The 23,772-nt window shown below is 40.0% G+C and overlaps 1 protein-coding gene across 2 annotated transcripts in view; it reads left to right on the top strand.

Moving 5' to 3' along the window:
• Nucleotides 1–23,772, top strand: part of efna3b (ephrin-A3b) — a 102,444-nt gene that overhangs the window by 65,170 nt on the left and 13,502 nt on the right. The window contains exons 2-4 of one of the 2 annotated variants that reach the window (XM_046846925.1): nt 4,610–4,896; nt 11,885–11,950; nt 15,411–15,485. In XM_046846925.1, coding sequence (XP_046702881.1) covers nt 4,610–4,896; nt 11,885–11,950; nt 15,411–15,485 — 428 coding nt within the window. Of the gene's footprint in view, nt 1–4,609; nt 4,897–11,884; nt 11,951–15,407; nt 15,486–23,772 lie in introns of both variants that reach the window. The other variant, XM_046846924.1, reaches the window with a different exon arrangement.

The following is a 23,772-nucleotide window of genomic DNA, read 5'->3' as shown; positions in this document are numbered from 1 at the left end:
ATCAACCCTGAAGCTAGCTAGCGTGTCTCAGCCTGGGAAAGGGTTTGTTGTCCACTTTCAGACCAGTGAATACGAGCGATACCACTGGCTTACAGCCTCTGAAGAGCAGTGCAAATTATAAGCATGCATTATGAGTCTGCATTTCTGGTGAGTAAGGTGTATTTTATTTACATTTGTATGTTTTTGTCATGTTATTAGACAAATATTGATTCTGAACTGCTCCAGATGATGTAGGTACACAGTTGCGGTTGTAGTGTAAAGGTTTGGAGTCTGCTTTAGTAAAATGGTTTTCACCCTCCATATGCGAAATGTCTCTCTCTGTAATGCAATGCGTTGTTATATTATCTTTTATAGTATTGATGGTGTATATAATTGCGACGTGATAGTGTAGGGTCCCCAATGAAGGCCCAGGTACCAAATGCACGACCCGCCACTCCACCTCATACATATAAAGTTGATTTAAAAGCAAGGATTAACAAAGAAAAACAACATGTTTTTCATTCAGATACAGGGTGTGGCCCCTGATAGGTTGGAATGAAAACCTGCACCCACGACAACCATTTGTAGAAAAGATCGGAAGAGGACAAGGATGGTAGAGAGAGTAATGTGAACATCATTGATATGTTGCATTGAATCTGTGAATAAATGTGTGATTGCGTGTGTGTGTGTAATTAAGAACAGGTGTGTCTTATTAGAAGCTGGGTGATTGTGAGCTTTTGTGTGTGTGTGTGTGTGTGTGTGTGTTTGTGTGTGAGTGAGTGAGTTAGATTTGGGAGTTGTAGTCTATGGCAGCCATGTCTGTAATCTGTGTGGGGGTGCTGGGAGTTCTCCGTTGACCTGAAAATGGGCGTGGCTATTCAGGAAGCATACTGACTACTACAGGTGAATAATCTGTTACACCGCTGTCTCCTGTGTGTGTGTGTGTGTGTGTGTGTGTGTGTGTGTGTGTTTAATAAAAAGAGACCTGAGTGAAACAGCCACAGAGAGAGCGAGGGGGAGAGAGAGAAGGAGAAGGAGAGAGAGACAGAAATGTTATGAGAGTGAGTAATAGATCTGTAGCGGAGCTAAGTGATAGATAGATAGATAGATAGATAGATAGATAGATAGATAGATAGATAGATAGATAGATAGATAGATAGATAGATAGATAGATAGAAAGAGAAAAAAAAGAGAGACCACAATTTCAATTTTCATTTAATAATTGAATAATAATGTCCCACGAGAAGTGACCTAGAACTGAAAATCGAGAGAGACAGATATTAAACATCTTTATACTGTCCCCTGCTGGTGGAGCTTTGGTATTACACCACACTAATGCATACAATACGCACAAGCATATACACACACACACACACATGCATATGGTATATGTGTATTTATATACACACATCCGTGCACACATTAGCACACACGCTTCATATCTAAGAAAGTCCTGGCAGCTCTCAGACCCGGCTGTGTACGATACGAGAACGCAGAGGGATGAAGTTATTGATGTTTGGCTCCCTGCCCTGTCTGTCGTTCCTGTGATGGATGAGCATGGAGGAGGAGATGACAGAGGGTGCGTTCAACTCCTGCTCTGGAGATACACACCGTGCCATGGTGCCTGTAAAAAAAAAAAAAAAAAAGAAAAATATCCCTCCCGTTTGTTCAGCACCTCATTGCCAGCCATCTGAACACCTTATCCTGAAATGATAGCCAGACCATCCAGACGAGATCCAGACACTTCACAGATGGCCAGTAATTCTCTATCTTTTGCTCTCTCTTTCCCTCTCTCTCACTCACATACACACATACACACACACACACACACACACAGAGAGAGAGAGAGAGAGAGACATACACGCACACATCACTATGCAAAAACGTCCTTTTTCGTCCTCATCTCACCTCAAAGCAACTGGCAGGGGAACGATGATGATCGCTAAATGTGTTAGATGCGTGTTAAATGTGTGTGTGTGTGTGTGTGCAATTTATGTCTCGTGAATGACATTAGCAGTTAGAAAAGCATTTGGTCTCAGTTCAGCCATGGTTACAGAGCTCTAGCAGGAGCATAACCGCTTGCCTTAAATAAAATTTGGCCGCTGTTTTTTTTTTGTTTTTTGTTTTTTACACAATTACAACGCTCGCTGCTTCCATACAACTGCCATTTTTGGTTTTGGCCGGGAGCTCTCATTGGCTCCAATATCAATTTTTTGCTCTGTAAAAGAGAAAACGAAGCCCCCTAGATGCAGCTTAACCCCTTGCTCGCCTACGCCGGAGTTACTACAAGGGGTGAGCTAAAGAGAGCCGGCCGCCCTGTTGCCTCTCGCCTGTCACGCACAAGACGCTGATTCACTGCGATACGTCTAACAAATGAAATAACACACACCTGTGGTTTTCCGAGACGTCTGGACGAGAAAAAAAATAACGAGATGCGACGGCCTGTGGTGCATCCTACCTGCTTTCAAAACACTACTTTAGTTTGCTTTCAAACGCAGCACAACGTTTAAGTTTGGTTAGTAGCGTCTTGTATTTCGACGGCGTTATGTGTATCAGTATCAGGCACGGTGGTGCAAAAGTGGCACTATATGGACAAAAGTTTGTGGACATCTCAACCAAGATTTGAACATCCCATACCATATTTGGTCGCAATTTACTCTTATAATAACCTCCATTCTTCTGGGGAGAATCAGATTGTCATTCAATACCAGGGTGAAGTCAGGTATTGATGTAGGTGATGTGAGGAGGCTTGGGGTGCAGTCAGCAGCACTCAAGGGCTTCCATTTCCAGCACCATATCTTCATGGAGCTGGCTTTGGGCACAGAAGATCCACATACATCCACAGAAGATCCATGATGGCGTATATTCATTCAAACGCGGTATATGCTTCTACTGTATATATATATGTATATGATAATACCAACAGCACATACACTATATGGGCAAAAGTAACGGGACACCTGATTTCTCCACCCTTATGCGGTTTATACGAACGCTCACGAACCTCCACGAGCACACTCGGAAAAATCTAGCAGAACGTCTTCCCAGAAGAGTGGAGATTATTATACAGTAGCTGCAAAATGAGTTATAGTAAGTAGTGTCAAATGCAGAGATTTATGAATTCTCTTTTTTTTTGTTTTTCTCAAATACATTCGTTTGTTGATGGTCAGTGCAAACGAATAAAGTTTGTTGAAAGCAATGAGCCGTCGCTGAAATTAGGCAATGCTTATTCGAACAAAGCAGAGCATTAGACAAGCAAGAGCGAGTTCTCAATTTACCACTTGGCATTTGAAACGGAGGGTGTTTAGGCGTCCCTGAGTTTGCGTGTTGGTGTACATGCTGGATTAGGACAGATTGCTCATCCAGCTTGTCTAGTTGAAGTAAACATGTTGTCCCCAGTACATTTGTTATATAAAAAAAAAAAAAACCCACAATAAGCCTTGTTTATGCACAGAGGTCCTTCGCGTGATAGAATCGGCACGTTCGCTAGTGTGATTCGAAGTGATTTTGCGATTAGAGGATCGATCTCGTCCGACTGCAAGAAATGATGATTGATTCAGCGATTCGGCTTAATGAATCATTACGCCCTTTCGGCTGTAATGTGTTTCGCGCCGTGATTTATGTTGTTTCTTTATAGAGCGGGGATCGATCGCGGCGATGTTTTCGCGGCGTTGATCGCTAACACGTGACGATTCTTAATTGCATTAGTGCGTATCAATAATTCAGATGCTTTTTTAATGGCCGCTTCTGAATTGCCAATGCTGAGCAGAATTTGGCAGGTGGAAGACGTAGGTGTTTATTTGGCAGCGAGACGCTTTCTTCTGAGTCAGCTGATCATTCCGAGAAGAGCCAAGCGAACAGTAGACAGTGTGTGTATATGCATGTGTGTGTGTGTTTCAGCTGCAATCATTTTCCGGCAAAATCCATTTTCTTGAAATCTCGAAATATCCACTATATGCACAAAAGTATTTGGACACCTGACATTTCCAGCTGTTTTCTACAAACTCTGACCACAACGTTGGAGGCAACACAATTGTATAGGATGTGGTAGCATTACGTTTTTTCTTCACTTCAACTAGGAAACTCGAACCTGTTCCAGAATGACGGTGTCCATGTGCACAACTCTAGCTCCATTAAGACATGGTTTACATGGTCTGACCTCAACCCTATTAAATACCTTTGGGATGAATTAGAGCGCTGACCTCACCTCCTCACCTCCTCACCTCACCTACGTCAGTACCTGACTTTACTAACACCCTTGTGGCTGTATAATCAAATACCTTCACAAGCACACTCCAAAATCTATTTCCCAGAAGAATGGATGGTTACAATAACCGCATATGAGGACTAAATGTGGAATGGGATGTTCAAAATCGTTGTAAATATAGTGCATCTGATGTATTAATTGAATTATTATGAATGGGGATGTGTGCCAGTAGGAGTCTAAATGTCCGAAATGTGAAAGCGGCTTGAAATGGTTGTAATATTGAGAAAGACCCCGTTTATTCCGAAAACACTTCGATTTCACCTTGCTGGCCTGCGCGTCAAAATGACCTGCGCTGAACAGAACCATGATAATTAACCTGTCTCTATTCTCTCTCTCTCTCTCTCTCTCTCTCTCTATATATAGCCTGCGGAGGGAGGGCTACACGCTGAAGGTGAATGTGAATGATTACCTGGACATCTACTGTCCTCACTACAACGTGAGCCAGCGGGGCGTTGCCGAGCAGTACGTGCTCTACATGGTGAGTTACCGTGGCTACCGCACGTGCGACCCTCAGCTCGGCTTCAAGCGCTGGGAGTGCAACCGACCGCACGCGCCGCACGCGCCCATCAAGTTCTCGGAGAAGTTTCAGCGCTACAGCGCCTTCTCGCTCGGCTATGAATTCCACGTAGGCCACGAGTATTACTACATCTGTGAGTAACAGCACGGCACACCACATCCCATCCTTCAAGTACGTCCTATATAAACGTTTTTTTGGGGATTGACAGCAGATTAGATGCAAAAGGATGACCTATGGATTGCATTTTTGCATTGCGTGCAATGTAATGGAGATACTAAAAGTGTGCACATTGACTTTTGACACATTTCCTGAGCTTTAAGGTCTATCCAGAGGTTATACTTAAAAAACATATGCGCGATAGACACGCAAAATTGTTCAACCAAGTAACAATATTGCATGTATGTTTACCATACACTATATGGAAAAAAGTTTGTGGACACCTGACCATAAGATTCTTTTAAACATACCGTTCCACATTTAGTCCCCATTTGCTGTTAAAATAACCTCCACTCTCCATTAAGTTTTGGAGTGTGTTTGTGGAGAATTGTGATCATTCAGCCCTAAGGATTTCAGTAAAGTTAGGCACTGATATAGGTGAGGAGGCCTGGGCTGTAGTCAGCATTCCAATTCATCCCAAAGGTGTTCAATAGGGTTGAGGTCAGGGTCACTCAAGATCTTCCACTCCAACCCATGTAATGCACATGTTCATGAAGCTCACTTTGTGCACAGTTTTGGGGTAACAGTTTGGGCTGGAAAGGGCAGGTGTCTTGATATTTGAATCCATATAGTGTATTGAATTTAATACATATTTTACTCAAACCTTGAACTTTTTTAATTCTATTTGGAAGATATTTGTGGGGTTTTTTTTTTAGGTAAATGTTAAAAAATTATTAACATTGTTTTGTGGATTTTGCCCATTTTTAAAGAATCCTTATTTGAAGGATATTGTTTAGTTTTTGCACTGTGTAGTTTATTTCAAGCTGAAGTTTATTGTGTTTTAACTGAGAAATCTGTAAAAATTAAAAAACTCCACACAGTCATTTTCATCATATGCGCAGATAATCAAATCAAAGCAGGTAGTTAACCATCACTCAATATTCACCTTGCCATCACATTTGCATCTTCAAATCGCCGACTTTGCATTTAATGTATTTAAGCAAATAAACAAGGAGGAACTAATTAACAGGGGCCCCAGTTCATTTAACCAATTATCTCTAATATCTGTCGAACCCCATACTGCGGTTCCATATGGTCAGATGTTTGGAGAGGGGGAAAAAAAGCAGCCAAAATTTTAGAAATTCAAACAAAGTCCGAAATTGAAAAACAAAAACAAACACTTGCGCTTGCTAATAAAAGGTCTGTAATTGGGGAAAAGCAGATTTCAGAGGTCTAGTAAGAATAAGATCCAAAACATATCTGAATGTTCTTGACAGGATCCAAATAGTTTTGTAGTAGTAATGTTCTTTTTAGCCCCAACCAATCACAGGGTTTCTTACAGCTGCCAAAGAGGCCAGATGGGTAAGATTTACATGAATAAGAAATATAAATTAGTTCATGAACAAATCTTGAATCTGAAAGATTCATAAAAAAAAAAAAACATTGATTTGTTTGGGTGGTCTCTTCATTTGGATCAATTACTGCTGCTCAGATGAGGATGGGTTCCTTTTTTGAGGTTTCTTCCATTCCATATCTGCAAAGCTGCTTTGAGACAGTGTCCATTGTTAAAAGACCAATATGAAAACTCGAAAACTCATCGATGACGAGCAGGACAACTACGAAGATGCCATTCTTCCCCCAAATCAGTCCCATCTGCTAATTGCACAGGATGAGAGCTTACCCTCCCCTGTACAGGGGGACGTGGACCTGCTAAAGTTGTCCATCGTCTGGCCTCACCAATCAGCAGGAAAAGATGCTGATAGAGACCTCTATGACGGAAAAAGTCTTCTTCCACCAGCTAGACAATTCATTCTAGCTGTCCTCACCTTCGTGAGTAAGATGAGGAGGTTTTGTGATAAACCCTTCTTACATAGAGTTCCCATTAAGGGCTTCTTTAGGCTGGACATACAGGAAATGGAGAATTTATGAATGGCAGATCCTCCATGGTCAGACTTTCCTAAAGCCTTACTTTTCCTCACCTTCCACTTTCCTCACTTTCCAGGAAGACAGAATGCTTTACCGCATCTGTTTTTCAGAAGTTTACAGATCTTTTGCTCTGGCAGTATGTGCTTTGAACGTGACGTCTCTCCTCACTGCCTATCTAGCCAAACTTTTATAGGAAATGGGTCGTCAACTGGACTCTGGTTTTCCCAACCCAGTGTTCTGGGAGGAGATATGCGATACCACAGACTTAAATCTGTGTTCATCCCGCAGAGCCTTTTAAAGCTGCGAACGCAGCATGGGCTTAGCGGTGAAGGTTGAGAGATTGCTGTGGCTGGGCTTGTCCAAACTTTCCAAAAATACATAAACGATACAAAAGCTCTGTTCAGGGCTACTGTTACAGTGATGAGGCAGCAGTGCGCACTGCAAAAGAGGAAAGTAAAAGCATTAGAAGCTTGCCTTCCCAGAAAGCCAACAGCTTTGCCTTATTATCAGAGCCGGCTGAATTTCAGACCCTCAGGAAAAGAAGACCAGTCTGAATATCAGCCTTCCCATCCTGATCCACCGCAACATCTAGCAGGTGCGGCTGTGCAGACAAAACCTGGGTTCATGAAACCAAACTCGAAACCATCCTATACGCAGCTGCAGCAACTAAACACCATTCAGCTGACCCCAAGATTATCAAGAAGAGGTGGTCTACCTTCAGTTCAGCTTCAAAGAGGGTTTGGAGAGAGCACTCAAAGTTTATCTGTCCCATCACCTGAGAATGCCCCTCATCTCCCTCCTGTAGTGAATAGAAGAAAAAACCCTGTCCCTCCCTCCACCCCCACGGTTTATTCCAAGGGAGAAAGACCACAATTTCACATGCATCTTATCACAAAAAAAATTTCTCTGTTGCATCCAGGCCAGGGGACAGGGGAGCGGACCTTTTATCCAGAGGGACCCCACTATATTGGGAGTGGAGACTTTATCCCTAGGTGGTTCTGATGATCTGGCAGAGATTCGGTCGAGCTTCCATAGATCTATTCACATCGCATAAAGGCACGTGATGTCCCCTGTTCTTCTCCCTAGCAGGCAACAGTGCACCATTGGGTGTTGATTCTCTAGCCCATGAATTGCCAGACGTGTTACTAAACGTGTTCCCCCATTAAGCCTAATCAGGCAGATGTTATGGAGGGTTCAGGAACACTGCTATATGATGATTCTAACAGCACCTTATTGACCAGGGAGACTTGGGTAGTGAAGATTTTTAGCTGTTTTACAACCAACAATGGACACTACCAGCACATAGAGATCTTCTTTCCCAGGCACGGGTTGAAATATTCTACCCCTCCCCACAGAGATTGTCTCTCTGGGCCTGGCCCGTGAGAGGGCAAAATTAAACGTGGCTGGTTTACCCCTAAGGTCATTGAGACAATTCAGAGCATAAGAGCTGTGTCTACACGCTGATTATACAGTCTCAAATAAGTAGTATTCGAGGCGTGGTGTGCAGAAATAAATGTCGTCCCTTACTTATATTGTGGTACTTGCAAGACCTCCTGGATAAGGGCAGTGATCGGGTACTGTGGGCCAGCATTTACTTGTTAGTGGATTTATGAGAGGAGCATGTTAGCTGCACCCAGTATCGAGACCGCTAGTCCCGCCCTGGGATCTGTCCATGGTCCTAAACGTGCTCTTGAGAGCCCCATTTAAGCCTGTAGAGAGCATCCATTTATAATCCCCTGCCCTGTTCCTTGCTCTTACTACGGCAAAAAGATTGAGTGAACTGCACACCAGTTGCACATCAGTTCACTCCTCATGTTTGATGTTTTCACTCTGGGGGGTCAAAGAGTATCTCTTAGGACTAACCTAGCGTTCTTGTTTAAAATATTCGACAACTCTGGGCCCGGTCAATCCGGGGATCTAGCTTTCTATCTGCCACCGTTTTCAGGCCCAGACTACACTGCTCTTATCTGGTACGTGCTCTACAGGTGTATGTACAAAGCACCAGAGTACTGCACAAAAGTAAACAGCTTTTTGTTTTATGGGCCGATTGCTTCCTGTGAAAGCCAGTCTCGTGGCAGCGACTCTGGCACTGGGTTGTGGAGGCGATCATGTTACAGTAACACGAAAATGGTTCCCCACTGAGGGGTTACGAGCTCACTCTACCAGGGGTTTGGCTATGTCTTGGGCACTATTCAAAGGCATTTCTATTCAGGAAATTTGTGTAAAGGCTAGCTGATCTTTCTCGCACATGTTTTAAGGTTTTATAGACTGGACGTTACAGAACCTTTGCTTGCCCATTTAGTTTTGGGAGCTAGTGAAAAGGCTGCTCACTGAGTGCATGGGTAATCCAGTTCTTCGTGCAATGCTGATCTGTCTTAACTTCTGAGCCTGAGATTTTTTTGTTCAGATCAGGTTTATCGTAGTCTTCTTTATTAGCATATCGGCAATAAGGGAGATGGCTATATCCCATGGTGGGATACTGAACGAGTGTTAGAAAGAGAACTTTAGGTTACTATCATAAACCTGGTTCTCCGATAACATGAAGTGAGGTATCTCACAGTATTGCCGTCCTTGCCTATCCCACACGTTTATATACATGGAAGCAGGACTCCCTGATCACTGCAGCTATTGGTCTACCATGATTGGCAGATGTGGTGACATTGGTGTTTCCGCAATCGGTCACACCTGGGTCATTCCCATAGTGAGATACCTCCTTTTATCTTATCAGAAACTTATCAAAACTGGGGTTACGATAGTAGCCTACAGTTGCCATAGAACAAACTGTTGATTCCCAAAATGAACCTCTTGGAAGAAAAAAAAAAACGCTTACTAGTGGCGGGCCATGCATTTCGTACTTAGGCCTTCAGTGGTGTCCTACCCGAATCAATCCACCTCTTAATACATTATTATGACAACACAGCTATAGAAACCATAAAAAGTATATAGATGCACAGTATAACAGAGCACTGCATCACAGCCATGAATCACATAGAGTGGGAATGATTGCTATTACTAAAGCAAGAAACCCAATTAACACAATTTAACAAGCCTTCTTTGACTGCAGCCACAGCTGCATTGCCCACATACATCATCTCTAGCAGAAACATCAATACTAACCTCATAAAAATTACTCCAGGTTTTCTATGCATTTATTTGCATTTTTCCATTCATCATAATTGGTAAAGCAAATTGTGTGTTGTTTTGAAATGTTTTGGCTGAGCTTTTCTCACGATGTCCAGATTGTCCAGATAGCTTTAATAACTGTTTTTTTTTTTTAGCTTGTGCAGGTTGCTACAGATGTGGTTTGCAAACTCTTACTAGTGCACTCTCTGACCATGCACTCAAAGGACATGAAAATGCAGATTAGACACCTTCTAAATGGCCTTAGAGTCAGAAACATGTAAACTGATTGGGTAATGCAACAGACTTAAGCAACAAAGATTTTTCTCTACCAAGTGCCCACATAGTGATGATTTCTGAAGGCCATTAAACAGATAACTTTGACTCCAGCAGCATGAAATGTGTCGGCTGAAATTTGATTGGATAGAAACTTTATACAGGCATATACAGACATTCCTTTGCAGCAGCACATTTAAAAGAAAAGCTATGAAAGGAAGAGAATAGACTATTGGGAATAATTATATAATACATATTCATGGACAGAACTATATTAAAACATAAGTCAGTGATTAGTCAGAGTTTAGGCCAGTAGAGAAGGCCTTCTTAGCCCTGAAGGCCCACTAGTGAGTTTGGTTGCTGAAATAGAGAATGAAGTCTGGACACTATGAACCCTTAGCAAGCGTTCAATACTGCTATTTGTTTAAAAATGTCCTTTAATTGGAGAAAGATTCTTATTGAATGCCTAGTACAAATATTACAGTATAAAGGCCCAATATATATAATATATATAAATATATAATTTTGTCTTGTATTATTCTAGACAGAATCTGTACACCAGTATAGAGGTGTTTACAGTCAGCTATACCGTCCAAGGACATACAGGAGAGGAGTGAATCGGATAAACATTAACATTCCAGAGGTCATTCAAAGAGTCCTCAATCTTAATCTTGGGCTCATGAATTTTTAAGAGTCAAACCTGAGTGAGTGGTATGGCCAAACATTTCTAAATAAAAAGAGGATATTGCATCAGTGAGAGCTTGGGTGGTTTAAAGGGGGAAAGTATATTTAGAGCAGACGAAGAGCAGAGTGTGTGGGAAATCACACGAAACCTCTCCGATGGCTATTGATGAGGCAAAAATAGCCCGAATGGGCATCATTAACAACAAATCCCTGATAGATCTCATTATTAACAAACTCATCATGTAGGAAAGGGGATGGTGGAATTATGGGGATGGTGGATTAGTGTTCTTTACTAGAAGATCAGCCATTTATGGAGAGAAACATTCTGAATGCTAGAAAGTATAGACTCCATTCTATTAGACTGCTTAGTAAAGGTGGTAATTTTTGCTTTATCCCAGTGACCTGAAACGTTTGATTCTGAGAGAATGTTCACAAATGAGGATACGATTATGACTGAAAAATGCACTATATGGACAAACGAGAAATATCAGTAAGTACATTGAAGAAAAAAATAAATCCCATCATGTTTAGATAAATATAGTTTAAACGATTTGAAAGTGTGGACATTATGAAGCAAAGCCTCTCATAAAAACTGCTAATTAGGCACTAGGTTATAAGCTAGCGATTTGTAAAAATTAGCATATCCATCTGACAGTCGAATTGGGAAAGAGCTCAGGGTTTGTTACGGAGTGCATGAAGACTTGAGCGAGAGGAAGATGACTAAAGGACAGATCTCTGCTCTGATATCCGTGCATGAACAATGCAGTTATGTGATCCAAGAGAATGAAAGGAGAAAATGTATATGTGAAATAACCATTAGCTTTCCGTCAAACCGAGGGCTTGATGACAGTATCAGATTTCAATAGACTTCATGCCTTTCTACCAGGCTTTATGAGCGAGGGTGCATCGCCATCACAAGTGCTGCATGCCACTCACTGATTGGTCCTTATCTGTTTCAGCAACGCCCACTCATCACCATGGCCGCAGCTGCCTGAGACTGAGAGTGTACGTCTGCTGCTCAACAGGTACTGCTCTACCTCTTTGGCTTTCCTATCTGTTAATTTTTTTGTTAACCATTGATCTGTGATCGATTCTCCATCCATTCATCACCATTCTTCATTTATCTGTACACTCTTACTTTCATCCCTCCACCAATCCTTGCTCTTATCCATTCATTGATTATCTTGTAAACTTCACTCATATACCATCCACTCATATACCATCCATCCATCCATCCATCCATCCATCCATCCATGTCTTCTTACTCTGATTCATCCATTCATTAATTTATCTTCCATTTACTTCATTTTTCTTTATGCCTAATATACCCATCCACCTACCTCTTCTTCACCTACCGCCTTCTATCTATTAATCCATCTGTTTGTTTATCTATGATTTCTTGCATTCTTATCTATGTCCACCTATTCATCCACCCATCTTTCTACCTCTTCCTTTGTATACACTTATCCATTCATCCATCAACCTATCCATCTGTCTTCTTTCTCTGATACCTCCATTCACTAATTTATCTGCCATTTCTTTCTTTGGTCTTTATGTCTACCTACCTATCCATCTACCTTTTCCTCCATCTTTCTACCTCTTCTTTCTTTATACCCATCCATCCATCCATCCATCCATCCATCCATCCATCCATCCATCCATCCATCCATTTTCTTCCTCTGATCCACCCATCCACTAATGTATCTGCCATTCCTTTCACTCATCTCTATGCCTAATTTACCAATTCATCTACTGCTTCCTCCTTCTGCAGTTCCTTGCATTCTTCTATGTCCACCATATTCATTCATTTATCCATCCATCTTTCTACATCATCCATCCATCCATCCATCCATCCATTTATTTGCCATTTGCCTTTCATTCATCTCCATATCTACCTACCCACCACCCATCTATTTCTTTATCCTTCTATCCATCTATCCTTTTATCCATATCTATGCACCCACCCACCAATCTAACTCTTCTCCATGCTATCTATTCTTACCCATCCATCTACCCCTTTCTCCTCCTATCCATCCACTCCCCATCCAAAAACTCTTCCTCCAATTCATCCATCTGCTCATTTGTCAGCCTTTTCTTTCATTTTTCCCCGTCCACCTATCCATGCACCCGAACACCCATCGAATTTTCCATCTTTCTATCCATTCACTTATTTATCTATTACATTATAATTCATGCCATTCTTCACTAAATACACATATCCATTCTTCCACTCACCCATCTACCCCTTTCTCCTTCTATACCACAGATCTCTGTCTTCCTATTCATATCCATTCATTCACCTGCTCATTTATCTACCCTTTCCATCCATCCATCCATCCATCCATCCATCCATTCATCCACATTTTTCACATTCATCCTTTGTATCAACCGAATGCATATCCATCCATCATCCATCCATCCATCCATCCATCCATCCATCCATCCATCCATCCATTCATCCACATTTTTCACATTCATCCTTTGTATCAACCGAATGCATATCCATCCATCATCCATCCACCCACACATCCTCTAGTTGCTCTGGATCCTTTATCTATCTTTCCACCCTGCATTTATTTTCACCTTTATCTAGCCACTGAGACAGGTATCACTTCTACACACTTTCTTCCATCAATCCACCTACTCTCCTGTCAATCCATTCATCCACCCGTCTGTGAGCAATAGCACAATCGCTTGTCTCTTTTTTTCTTTTTTTTTTACCAAGATCAAATGAACTAGTTATTCCTATGTTTTCTCAGACCTTTCACCACCCTGTCCTGTCTGTCATTGAGAAAATGAGTGCGAGTGGACACTTTTCAAGTGATCTACCCAAAGACAGATAGACAGCAGACAGACAAGAAAGCGAGCAAAAAAATAATACCTGTTTCACAGGAGACCATTTCAGCAGACTTTCAAAATGATCACTAATTATGAGGTATGGGATGATCGTGAAAAAATCTGGAAATAATTCTTTTAACAGACTGCGCAGGAACTTGTTTTCAGCAGCAGATCCCATATGGGGGGAATTAAAAAAATGGTGTCATATCAACAGGAAGCTCAGGTACGCAGTCTTATTGTATTGCAACTTTATCAAATTTAAGAATGAGGGGGTCAATGGCCTGGAAAAAAATACCCCCATGTGCAACATTCCTTATACAAAGTGGGCTTACGGCAATCAGGATATTTATCAGTCTGTTAGCTTTTAGTGGAACGAATGTCTGAATATATAAGTTACATTACTTACATATATATTATTTGTGTGTGTGTGTGTATTTTGTATCAACAAATTGTTAATGTGTTGATACATTTAATCTTTATGTATATTTCACACCTGTACATTCCCAATAAACATACATTTTCAAAATAATTATAAAATATGAGAAAACATTTCAGATAATTATAAAGTGGCAGTTAAAAATAGGTATAAAAAAAATAGAACATGTTCAGCCATAGTCAGGAAGTCAGGTGATGTAGGTGAAGTGAGGAGGCCTGGGGTCCAGTCAGCGTTCCAGTTCATCCCAAAGGTGTACATTAGGGTTGAGGTAAGAGCTCTATAGGAGGCCACTTAAGATCTTCCACTCTAAACCCATGTAAACCCATGTATCTTCATGGAGCTGGATTTGTGCACAGGAGCATTGTCATGCTGGAACAGGTTCGTGTCTCCTAGTTCAAGCGAAGGAGTAATTTCATGCTGCCGCATCCGAAGGACATTCTATTCAATTGTGTCCCTCTAACATTGTTGTAACAGTTTGGAGAATAACACATATGGCTAGAAAAGTCAGGTGTCCTAATACTTTTGTCTTTCCATTGTAAGTTACTTTGTGTCGGTTGCTTGCATTGTGCATTCACTAGATTGCCGCATACTTCTTGCAAGAACCCTTTTTTCCATCTGTCAGATCACATTTTACACACTGATTACAGCTACTCAATTTCTCACATCCTCTCGTTCTCTGTCTCTCATTCTATTCTATCGCTCCTCTCCCTGTGCGGTTCAGGTTCGTGTATTCGGACAAACTGTTTGTCAGACCTGAGTGTTATTTTAACCCTTCACCCTCCCTCACTCCGTGTCTTTGTCTCCTTTTCTTCATCTCCCCCTCTTTCTGTCAGGAGTCATGTGCATTAAAAGTCTCTCCCGTGTGTGTGTGTGTGTGTGTGTGTGTGTGTGTCCGTCCTGCTGTGTTATCTTAACCCCTGTTCCTGCTCAGTGTGTCTCTGCATTCTCGTGTCAGGACGAGTCTGGTCTGATTGCTCAGTCAAGCCTTAACACACGAGTTCATATCAGCACACTGCTGCCTGGAGCTCTGCTCTTTACTGCACACACACTTACACGCTCACACACACACACAGGGCACTTACAAGTACTATAATTTACAAAAGCAATTATCTATGGTGATGAAGGGTCTCTATCAGATTCTGTGTGTGTGTTTGTGTGTAAGATAGAGAGTTTTGATTTTTTTTCCTTTTGCTCTTTACTCTTACCAGCAGCTGATGCAGATGATGAAGCACAGCCTACAGAGCCAGACTACACTCTAAGACCTAACATGAAAATTGATGACCTCGGTGAGTAAACACACACACACACACACACACACACACACACACACACACCACACACACGTATACAAATGCATGGTCACTAATGACTCGTATACACTCAAACACATCTTACCCATACGTTCATGCACACACACATACACACACACACACACACACACACACACACACACACACACACACACACACGTACACAAATGCACATCAGTCACTAATGACTCTTATACACACAAACACATCTATGTCGTACAATCATGCAAACACACACACACACACACACACACACACACACACACACACACACACACACACACATCAGCCACTAAGGACCCTCTCTTTTACACACACACACACACACGCAAACACATGCAAGCTATACATTTACACACATGCACACACATTTTTACAAGAAAATTACGCTGTATTTTATATTTATATATGTAGTAAAGATTTGAAGCTAATTAGGTGATCAGTGCTAATGTAGCAGTTTACACTCATAACACTTTTTCATGTGCTGAAAAATGTCAACAACTCTAGTTGTCAACAACACACAATGCACTTCACGTGTAAGTCATTATCACCTCGTGCAGCACCGAAACGCCACAAATAAAGGATGCTGTGATATGTGTCGAGCAGAGACACAAGTACGATTCATTGAGGGCACTCTTAATGGTAGAGAGATCCCCGTCTGGTAAAAAGAGCAAGATGTAAACATGAGGAACCAATGTACGGGAACATGAGAAAAGCAAGGTACAAATCCAGAAAAAACAAAAACTGCACGAAAAACAAAAAGTTGGAATGAATCGATAAACTTCATGGCCAAGACGTCGCAACCAGGAGTCCGCGTTGCCTTATGCGATCATGCTATGATTGAAGGGGAAAAAAAACATGATTAGCTTGCTAACTGTGATGAGCAATGAACCGTTTATTAACTGCATTGAAAACAGGAAATGTGTAGGTTGACTGATCTAAAGCAAATACTAGTATGAAGCAAGTGCTACTCCATTTCCTGTTGATTTGACATATGCTGAATCTCGGACTGGAAAAAAAACACCTTGATTTCCCATTGAATTCCTGTGGTCATAAGTCAGGAATTAAAACCCTGACAAAGCCCTATAAATGCAACCCTAATTCCAGGAAAGTTGGGACACTGTGTAAAATGTAAATAAAAACTAAATTCATTGATTTGCAATTCTGCTAACTGCATACTGTATCTATTACAACAGCATGACTTCACAGTAGAAGAGTTCGGGTGTTGAACTGGTCTGCCTTCAGTCTAGACCTTTCCCCATTAAAAAAAAACATGTGGTGCATCATGAAATAAACTTTCTCCTGACAAACTTCACTTGTATATACAGAGATGGGAAGTATGGAAATACCAATTCTTTGTTACCAGGGGTGTAACAGTACAAAAAATTCATGGTCCGGTACGTGCCTCAGTTTTTATGGCTAGGGGAAAGACCTTTTTTAATTTCAAATAAAATGCCTGCTTGGTGAAATAATATATTAAATAATATTTTATTATTCTTTATAAAAATAGAATAAATCAAATTAATGCAATACACTTTTTTATTATATTGTTTAACTTGAGTAATCAGTTAAATAAGCACAATCAAATTGATTATATAAAATTAAATAAACAGAAAACATTCAATTAAATAGTTTACATTTAGTAGACCCCATTTGGGAAATACCAGAAATGCAAGTGTGTGTGTGTGTTTTACATTTTATATTTAATTTTCTGAAGATATGATCTACTTATTTCAGCATATGTCTTCATTCCTTCCCTTCGATATGTGGAATTGTCAGGATTTTCACCAGGAAGTGGCTAGTGGCTAACGCTAGCACAATGTATTTAAGATTCTTAATTTAGTCAACCTTTGATTTCACTGCAAGATGTATCTTGCATGTAAATATATATTAGTGACAAACAAAAAATCTTAAATCTTGACTCCATAGTGCTAGCATTAACCCCCTTCCTGGTTAGCGGCTAACGCTAGCGGTATTGATTTTTTAGCGTTTTAATGTACGCAAAACAAATCTTATTTTCGGCACGGAGTGAGTAGCCACGGTGTCACTGCGCCGATACTCAAGGAATTGTTGTGTAGGTTTTTAAGTTTAATAATAACAATAATAAGGAAAAATGCAGTCAGTGCATGGCGGAGACTAAACAAACTTTATACGTTCTTTATACTTTATATACTTTGTACTTTACAGTGAGAAAAATTTTGATTTTAACTATGTTCCGCATGTAACAAAGGATTGCATTTAGTTAACATGTGTACCGAACCGGATGCCCTGTAACGATAAATTTTGGTGCGAATACGTGTACTGTTACACCCCCATTCCTTACTGTACTTGAATTGATTTTTCTGCTATCAGTTCTTTACTTCAGAATTTATTTTCCTGACAACATTTTACTTTCACTTTTTGAGTTTTTACCCAAATATCTGTACTTTCTACTTCTTCAATTTTCAAAACAGGCTCATCACATTAGTTTTAATCTATTTGGTGACATGATCAACCTATTTCTTGTCATTGCACGTCTTTTTTAACCTGCCACTGGTGTATCATTTCCTGGCTCTCACACACCAGAGATGTAAGCTAGCCTACAAAGCTAACAACAAGTAAGACAGAAGGCAACAACATAGTACGGCTAATGCGGATGAGACAGAGGGAGTCAGCAAAGTAAACATGACTGAGAACAGAGACATTCCTGATCACCTGATCATCATCATCTTTTCTCTGCCTGTGTTCTATATGGTGGATGTTCAGCCTGGATACATTTATTAGATAACAAAATTATTAATTTTGTCATATTAATTCAATAATACAAAATTGAAAATTTGAAAATCTAATAAATGTATCCAGGCTTTTTACTTGAGCACATGTCAGAGCCCAAACTTCATTACTTTAACTGGAGTGAAGGATGTGTGTACTTTTGCCATCTCTGGTTATTATTATAAATATTTTATTTATAATAATTTTTCTTGTAATCTGAAGCAGTCTCTGGCAAAAGAATTTCCTTCGGGATTAATAAATCTTATCTCTGATCTCATCTTACCTATCCTAACTGTATTTACAAAAGAAATGAGCCATGTGGAGATTTATATATATTCAGTGAAGATGAAGATTTACTTTGACCAAACTAATATATACATCTACAGATGTTAAACTGTATTTAAAAATGTTTTTAATCCGTGTTTAACATCTGTAAATGTGTATATTAGTTTAGTCAAAGTAAATCTTCATACCATTAACACTAAAGTCTCCCTCCATAGAATGTTGAATAAACATCTCCACATGACTCATTTCTTTTGTAAATACACTCCTGGCATCTGGACAGTTTGTTTCTCCAAACATTCAGCTGAAATACTTTGCCATGCCTCTTGTGCTTAATTTCTTCCTCACTAGTGGGAGATTTCTTTCTGACCTTGTGATCCAGCTCATCCCAGAGCAGTTCAACAGGATAGGGGTGCAGAGACTGGGCAGGCCGTTCCATGATAGATAACACTCCAGCAGAAATGATCTCTAAATAATGCTTACAGAGCTTGGGCGTATGCTTCAGGTCGTTATCTTGTTGTCTGGTGAAGTCGGACCCAATTAGCTGCAGTCCAGATGGAATTGCATGGTGTTGAAGTGGCAGCCATGTTAGTTCCTTTCACCTGGAATAAATCTTCATCCTTTCCTGCTCCAAAACAACCACAATTTATTTAGCTGCCACCTGCATGGTTGACTATGGGGGTAAATTGACTTCTTTGCTCTTCTCCGTCTTATATAAGGTCTTTTGTTGAAACCAAAAATGTCAGATTTGGACTCATCTGTCCACAGAACCTTCTTAAAATCATTCACTGTGTAATTCTTGGCTTCTAGCTATTGCATCTAAACAAAAAGAACACGTACTGTAAAAGGCACACACATATATATATATATATATATATATATATATATATATACCAAACAACCCCACACCCCCTATATATAAAAAAGTATTCCCTAATAATGACATAATCCCTATACGCCATTTTCCTCCACCTTTGAACTTTTCACATCTAAGCACTTGTTTCAGACACCAAATAACTCAAACTGATAACAAAAAAAGGCCATGTGTATGTCCACAGACATTTGATTTACAAGAGTCTTCTAATCAACTCCTGCGTGCTGTGAAATATCAGCGCTAACACACGCCCCTGCTGATGACTACTATCAGTCTTGTTATGTAGCAACAACGGCAGGCTAAAGAGTCGAAGGATGTTGCTACAGCATAACCATGAGTCAGACAAGGTGTGAGCTATAGTTAGTGCTGATGAGATGAGCATCATGATGCAGAGGCTAGTGTTAGCTATGATTAGCTCTGACAGCACTAGCGATCCATAATACCCCACATCCCCCTACTTTCTTCAGCTTTGTCACAGCACGTCAGATCAAGGACAAAGTCCAGGTTACGAGAAAAAACAAAACAAAGCATTCGAATCATTGTGATGGTGAAAATGAAATCAGTGGCATTCCCAACGAACGTTTTAATACAAGGCATTCATTTAACGGTTACAGTTTACAGAAAGTTTGCCCCCTGAGTGACACTTGAATGAATATTCTAGTTAGAGAAATCCCAGCGGGTGGGTCTTCTTCTTTTCCGATACACGAAACCCGCAAACGTCTTGCTCTCCGTATAATTGCGTTTAGAGTATCAGCTTACACGGAGGCCAGAGAGGAAAGAAGCGTGACCACAAGAGGCCAAAATGCCAGAGTGACTGATTGTTCAGGATTTTCTCCGATTGAGACCAACTCCACTTTGTCTGATATTTAGCATGAAGAGTAAGATTAACGAGAGTTCGCCGCATCGAAAATCCATATCGATGCAAAGCTAAGAAACAGTCCTGGTTCAGTCTGTTTCCTGCATTACATAAGACGCACCTCTGAGGCCGAACTTCCCTCTGGTATATCGTATAGCTCATACTCTGCTCTAAGATGCTGATAATAGGCTTAGGTAATACCAGAAATGGCAATGTTATTGAGTTATTCGAACATACTGGCAGAACTGTTCATACGGTTAATAACGTGCAAAAACCAAGGAGAAAAAAGTGTAGCAAATCCATTCATTATGTGCCTTTTTTTATTTGTTAACTGTAAAGATTCACTCAGTAAAATATTACTCTAGTAAAAGTAAAAGTGCTCCCTTTAAACTTTCACTACAAAAGTATTTGCCTTTAAGTGTACTTAAGTGCTATGATTTATTATGACTATAATGTTCCTATTATAGATTTTGTCACAAGACAATACTCAGTATATGTGTAAAGACCAACGGTACTCTTAGCACATATCACGCAAATTAGAGTCAGGACTTTCTTCCATCATTTATTCCTCTCAAAATATTTTGCTTGCTTTTAAACTGATGCCGAGCTGTATGTTTATGCTAAGTAGATACCACCAAGCGGCAATCAAAACAAGTTCAAACCAGAGCGTGCCCTCGACCCTGATTGATGGCGTGCTGCGTGCCTGACCAGTTACGTTTTATCCACCTGTTAATAAAAAGAAACTAATGATTTTGCAAAATGTAGTTAAATAAAAAGTAAGATATATGCATTTGAAATGTAATGAAGTTAAATTAAAAGTTTACCCAAATGGAAATACTTCACTAAAGTGCAGATACGTGGAAAAAGCTACTGAAGTCACGACTTTGTTACTGTCCACCACTGGTACTGCAAGATCTATTGGTCAAGTTTAATGTCTCTATGATTTACAGATGTCATGCGTGGACCCATAATAATAATAATAATAATAATAATAATAATAATAATAATAATAATAATAATAATGAGTTAGTTGGGACATTCTCAGGCTCAGATTTCTATATTTGAAAATGTAATGCTACGCCATCCAAAGACATCCAAAACAACATTGTGCCTTCAATTTTGTGGGTAACAAGTTAGAGAAGAACCACATATGGCAGGAAAATTCAGTTTTCCCAATTCTTCCCAATTGCTAGCGAGTATCGCTTGAATAGAGCTCAGTAGAGCTCAGTCAATTGTTTGTAATTTGCTGTCGATATGCAAGTCTAGCTAGCTGCCACTTTCATCTTCGGCTAGTTTCCTCCTTTTTTTTGCAACGAATTGGCAGACACTGCTAATGTTTCCCTGATCTTAGAAAAGTTTTCGGTTTTTTGCTCATGTTCCAACCTACGAGGAGAGACGGAGAAATTCAGCCCGTCAGGGAGGGAATATATATAGTCGTGTTAGTCCAATAAAATCGATTGGCAGTAGTTTTTTTAGCGTTACCCTCCAAATCCCTGTAAATGAGCAATAGCATTCTCATCCACCTACGGACATGGTTTTTTTTTTTTCGTTTTTTTTTTTTTTTCAGAATAAGCCAAAGAACCCAGAGGAAATAGAGAAAGCATGAGGAAAAAACCCTGCACATGAGCGCCTGATCGAACCAGAGACCCTGGAGCTATGAGGCAGCAACAACACCACACCATGCAGCCCATAATGCTAATGCTGTACTTCTATTATATAGTTATATAATAGATATTGTTATATTATACTGGATTAGGGTTTTTTTTTTTTTTGTCACATTGGAAGCCAGATGATTATTTACTCGTTAAATCGAACATTAAACTATTGTGTACAAATTGCAGGCAGACTTTCTCACAGCAACCCCCAAACACCAGCCATTTAGAAAAACAGCCTCAAGTCAGATAAATTCTCCCAGCTTGGATACCGTGACCTGTAGCATGCACATATACAGATACAAACTGTGCGTTTTCTTTACAAATTCATTTGGAGATGGAAGTCTGTATTGGCACGCTTGGGCTCTCAGGAGGCTTCAAAAGTATGCAGACATACGTCTTGTTGGAGGCACACAAACCTCTTCCAGCATGAAAGCCAGCTACATGAAGATATGGTTTAAATGAATTGGAGATCTTGAGTGGCCTGCTTTAGAGCTCACCACTACTGAACACCTTTGGGAGGAATTGGAATGCTGACTGCACCCTAGACCTCCTCACCTCACCTACATCAGTACCTGACTTTACTAACACCCTTGTGGCTGAATGAGAGCTAATTTCCACAACCACAATAAAAAAAATCTAGTGGAAAATGTTCCTATAAGAGTGAAAAAAAAAAATACGTTTGTCCATATAGTGTATTTAAAACTAAACTAAAGGAGTTTTGTCCTCTGGGTAGGTCTGAATTTTTTTTTTCCAGAAAAACAGTCGAGTATATTTCTTGTTGCCTTGACATGACAGCTTGACAAACTACGCCTTCATAGTGATCCAAGCCCACTTCACTAGAGTCTTGCACCTGTACGTGGCACAGTCAGGTTTCAAACCGTATTACAGCAAAAGGTGAACGAAAGATTTCCAGAAACGCAATACCATGCACCCTCACATGTTCCACAGAATGGATGATGGGAATAGCTGCTATTTCTCAATGTTAATTCCGAGACATACAAACACACAATGCTGTTTACTCCTCCATCTGATGACTCCTGCTAGTCAGACACCCTGAGCCAAAGTCAGCTGACTCTATCTAATATTCGGAATGACACGTAATACTACTACTTACAGCACACCTTGACGTGTCATCTGACTTCCTGCTTAGGATGCACAATTCCAGCTCTAACACGCTCTAATCCCAAACATCCTCCACTGATCCTCCCCTCAGGCAAAGTTCAATGACTTTCCCCTAGAAATTACAACAGCACTTAAAAATATCTTCTATTCTTACTTTGTGTGTTTATAATTATATACACAAAGTATTAAATAATAGTATTTAATACAAATTATATAAAAAAATCATTAAATAATTGAAATAATCTAGAACTATAATTTATGCCGTTTTTTATTTTTATACATAGATATGTGATTTAAATCTCTATCTATCTATCTATCTATCTATCTATCTATCTATCTATCTATCTATCTATCTATCTATCTATCTATCTATCGGGAGAGCGTATAAATATATAATTTTATTTATAATATTTTTATACAGCCTTGTACACTTCACATTTTGTTGGCTTGGATTCTTAAAATATTATTTTATAATATATTTAATATTTAATCAAATATTATCATAAAAATATATAAATTAGTTTTTTTGCTTAGGCACCACTGATACATCACACACAAGAAAAATGGTGGTTGCTGATGTTGATGGTGGTGTCATGAATTCAGGATATCACGCGGGAGATAATGAACATTGCGATGAATATTAACGAAACAAACGCGTCCCTGGTTTTAGTTGCATGTTGATGAGGAATAAAGTGAAATGCACCTCTTTCTACACTGAGAGAT

The sequence above is a fragment of the Silurus meridionalis genome, chromosome 4 (assembly GCF_014805685.1).
Source record: "Silurus meridionalis isolate SWU-2019-XX chromosome 4, ASM1480568v1, whole genome shotgun sequence".
Lineage (NCBI taxonomy): Eukaryota > Metazoa > Chordata > Actinopteri > Siluriformes > Siluridae > Silurus > Silurus meridionalis.
Note: the sequence above shows the minus strand (reverse complement) of the source record. Positions and strands in the feature narration are given on the sequence as shown.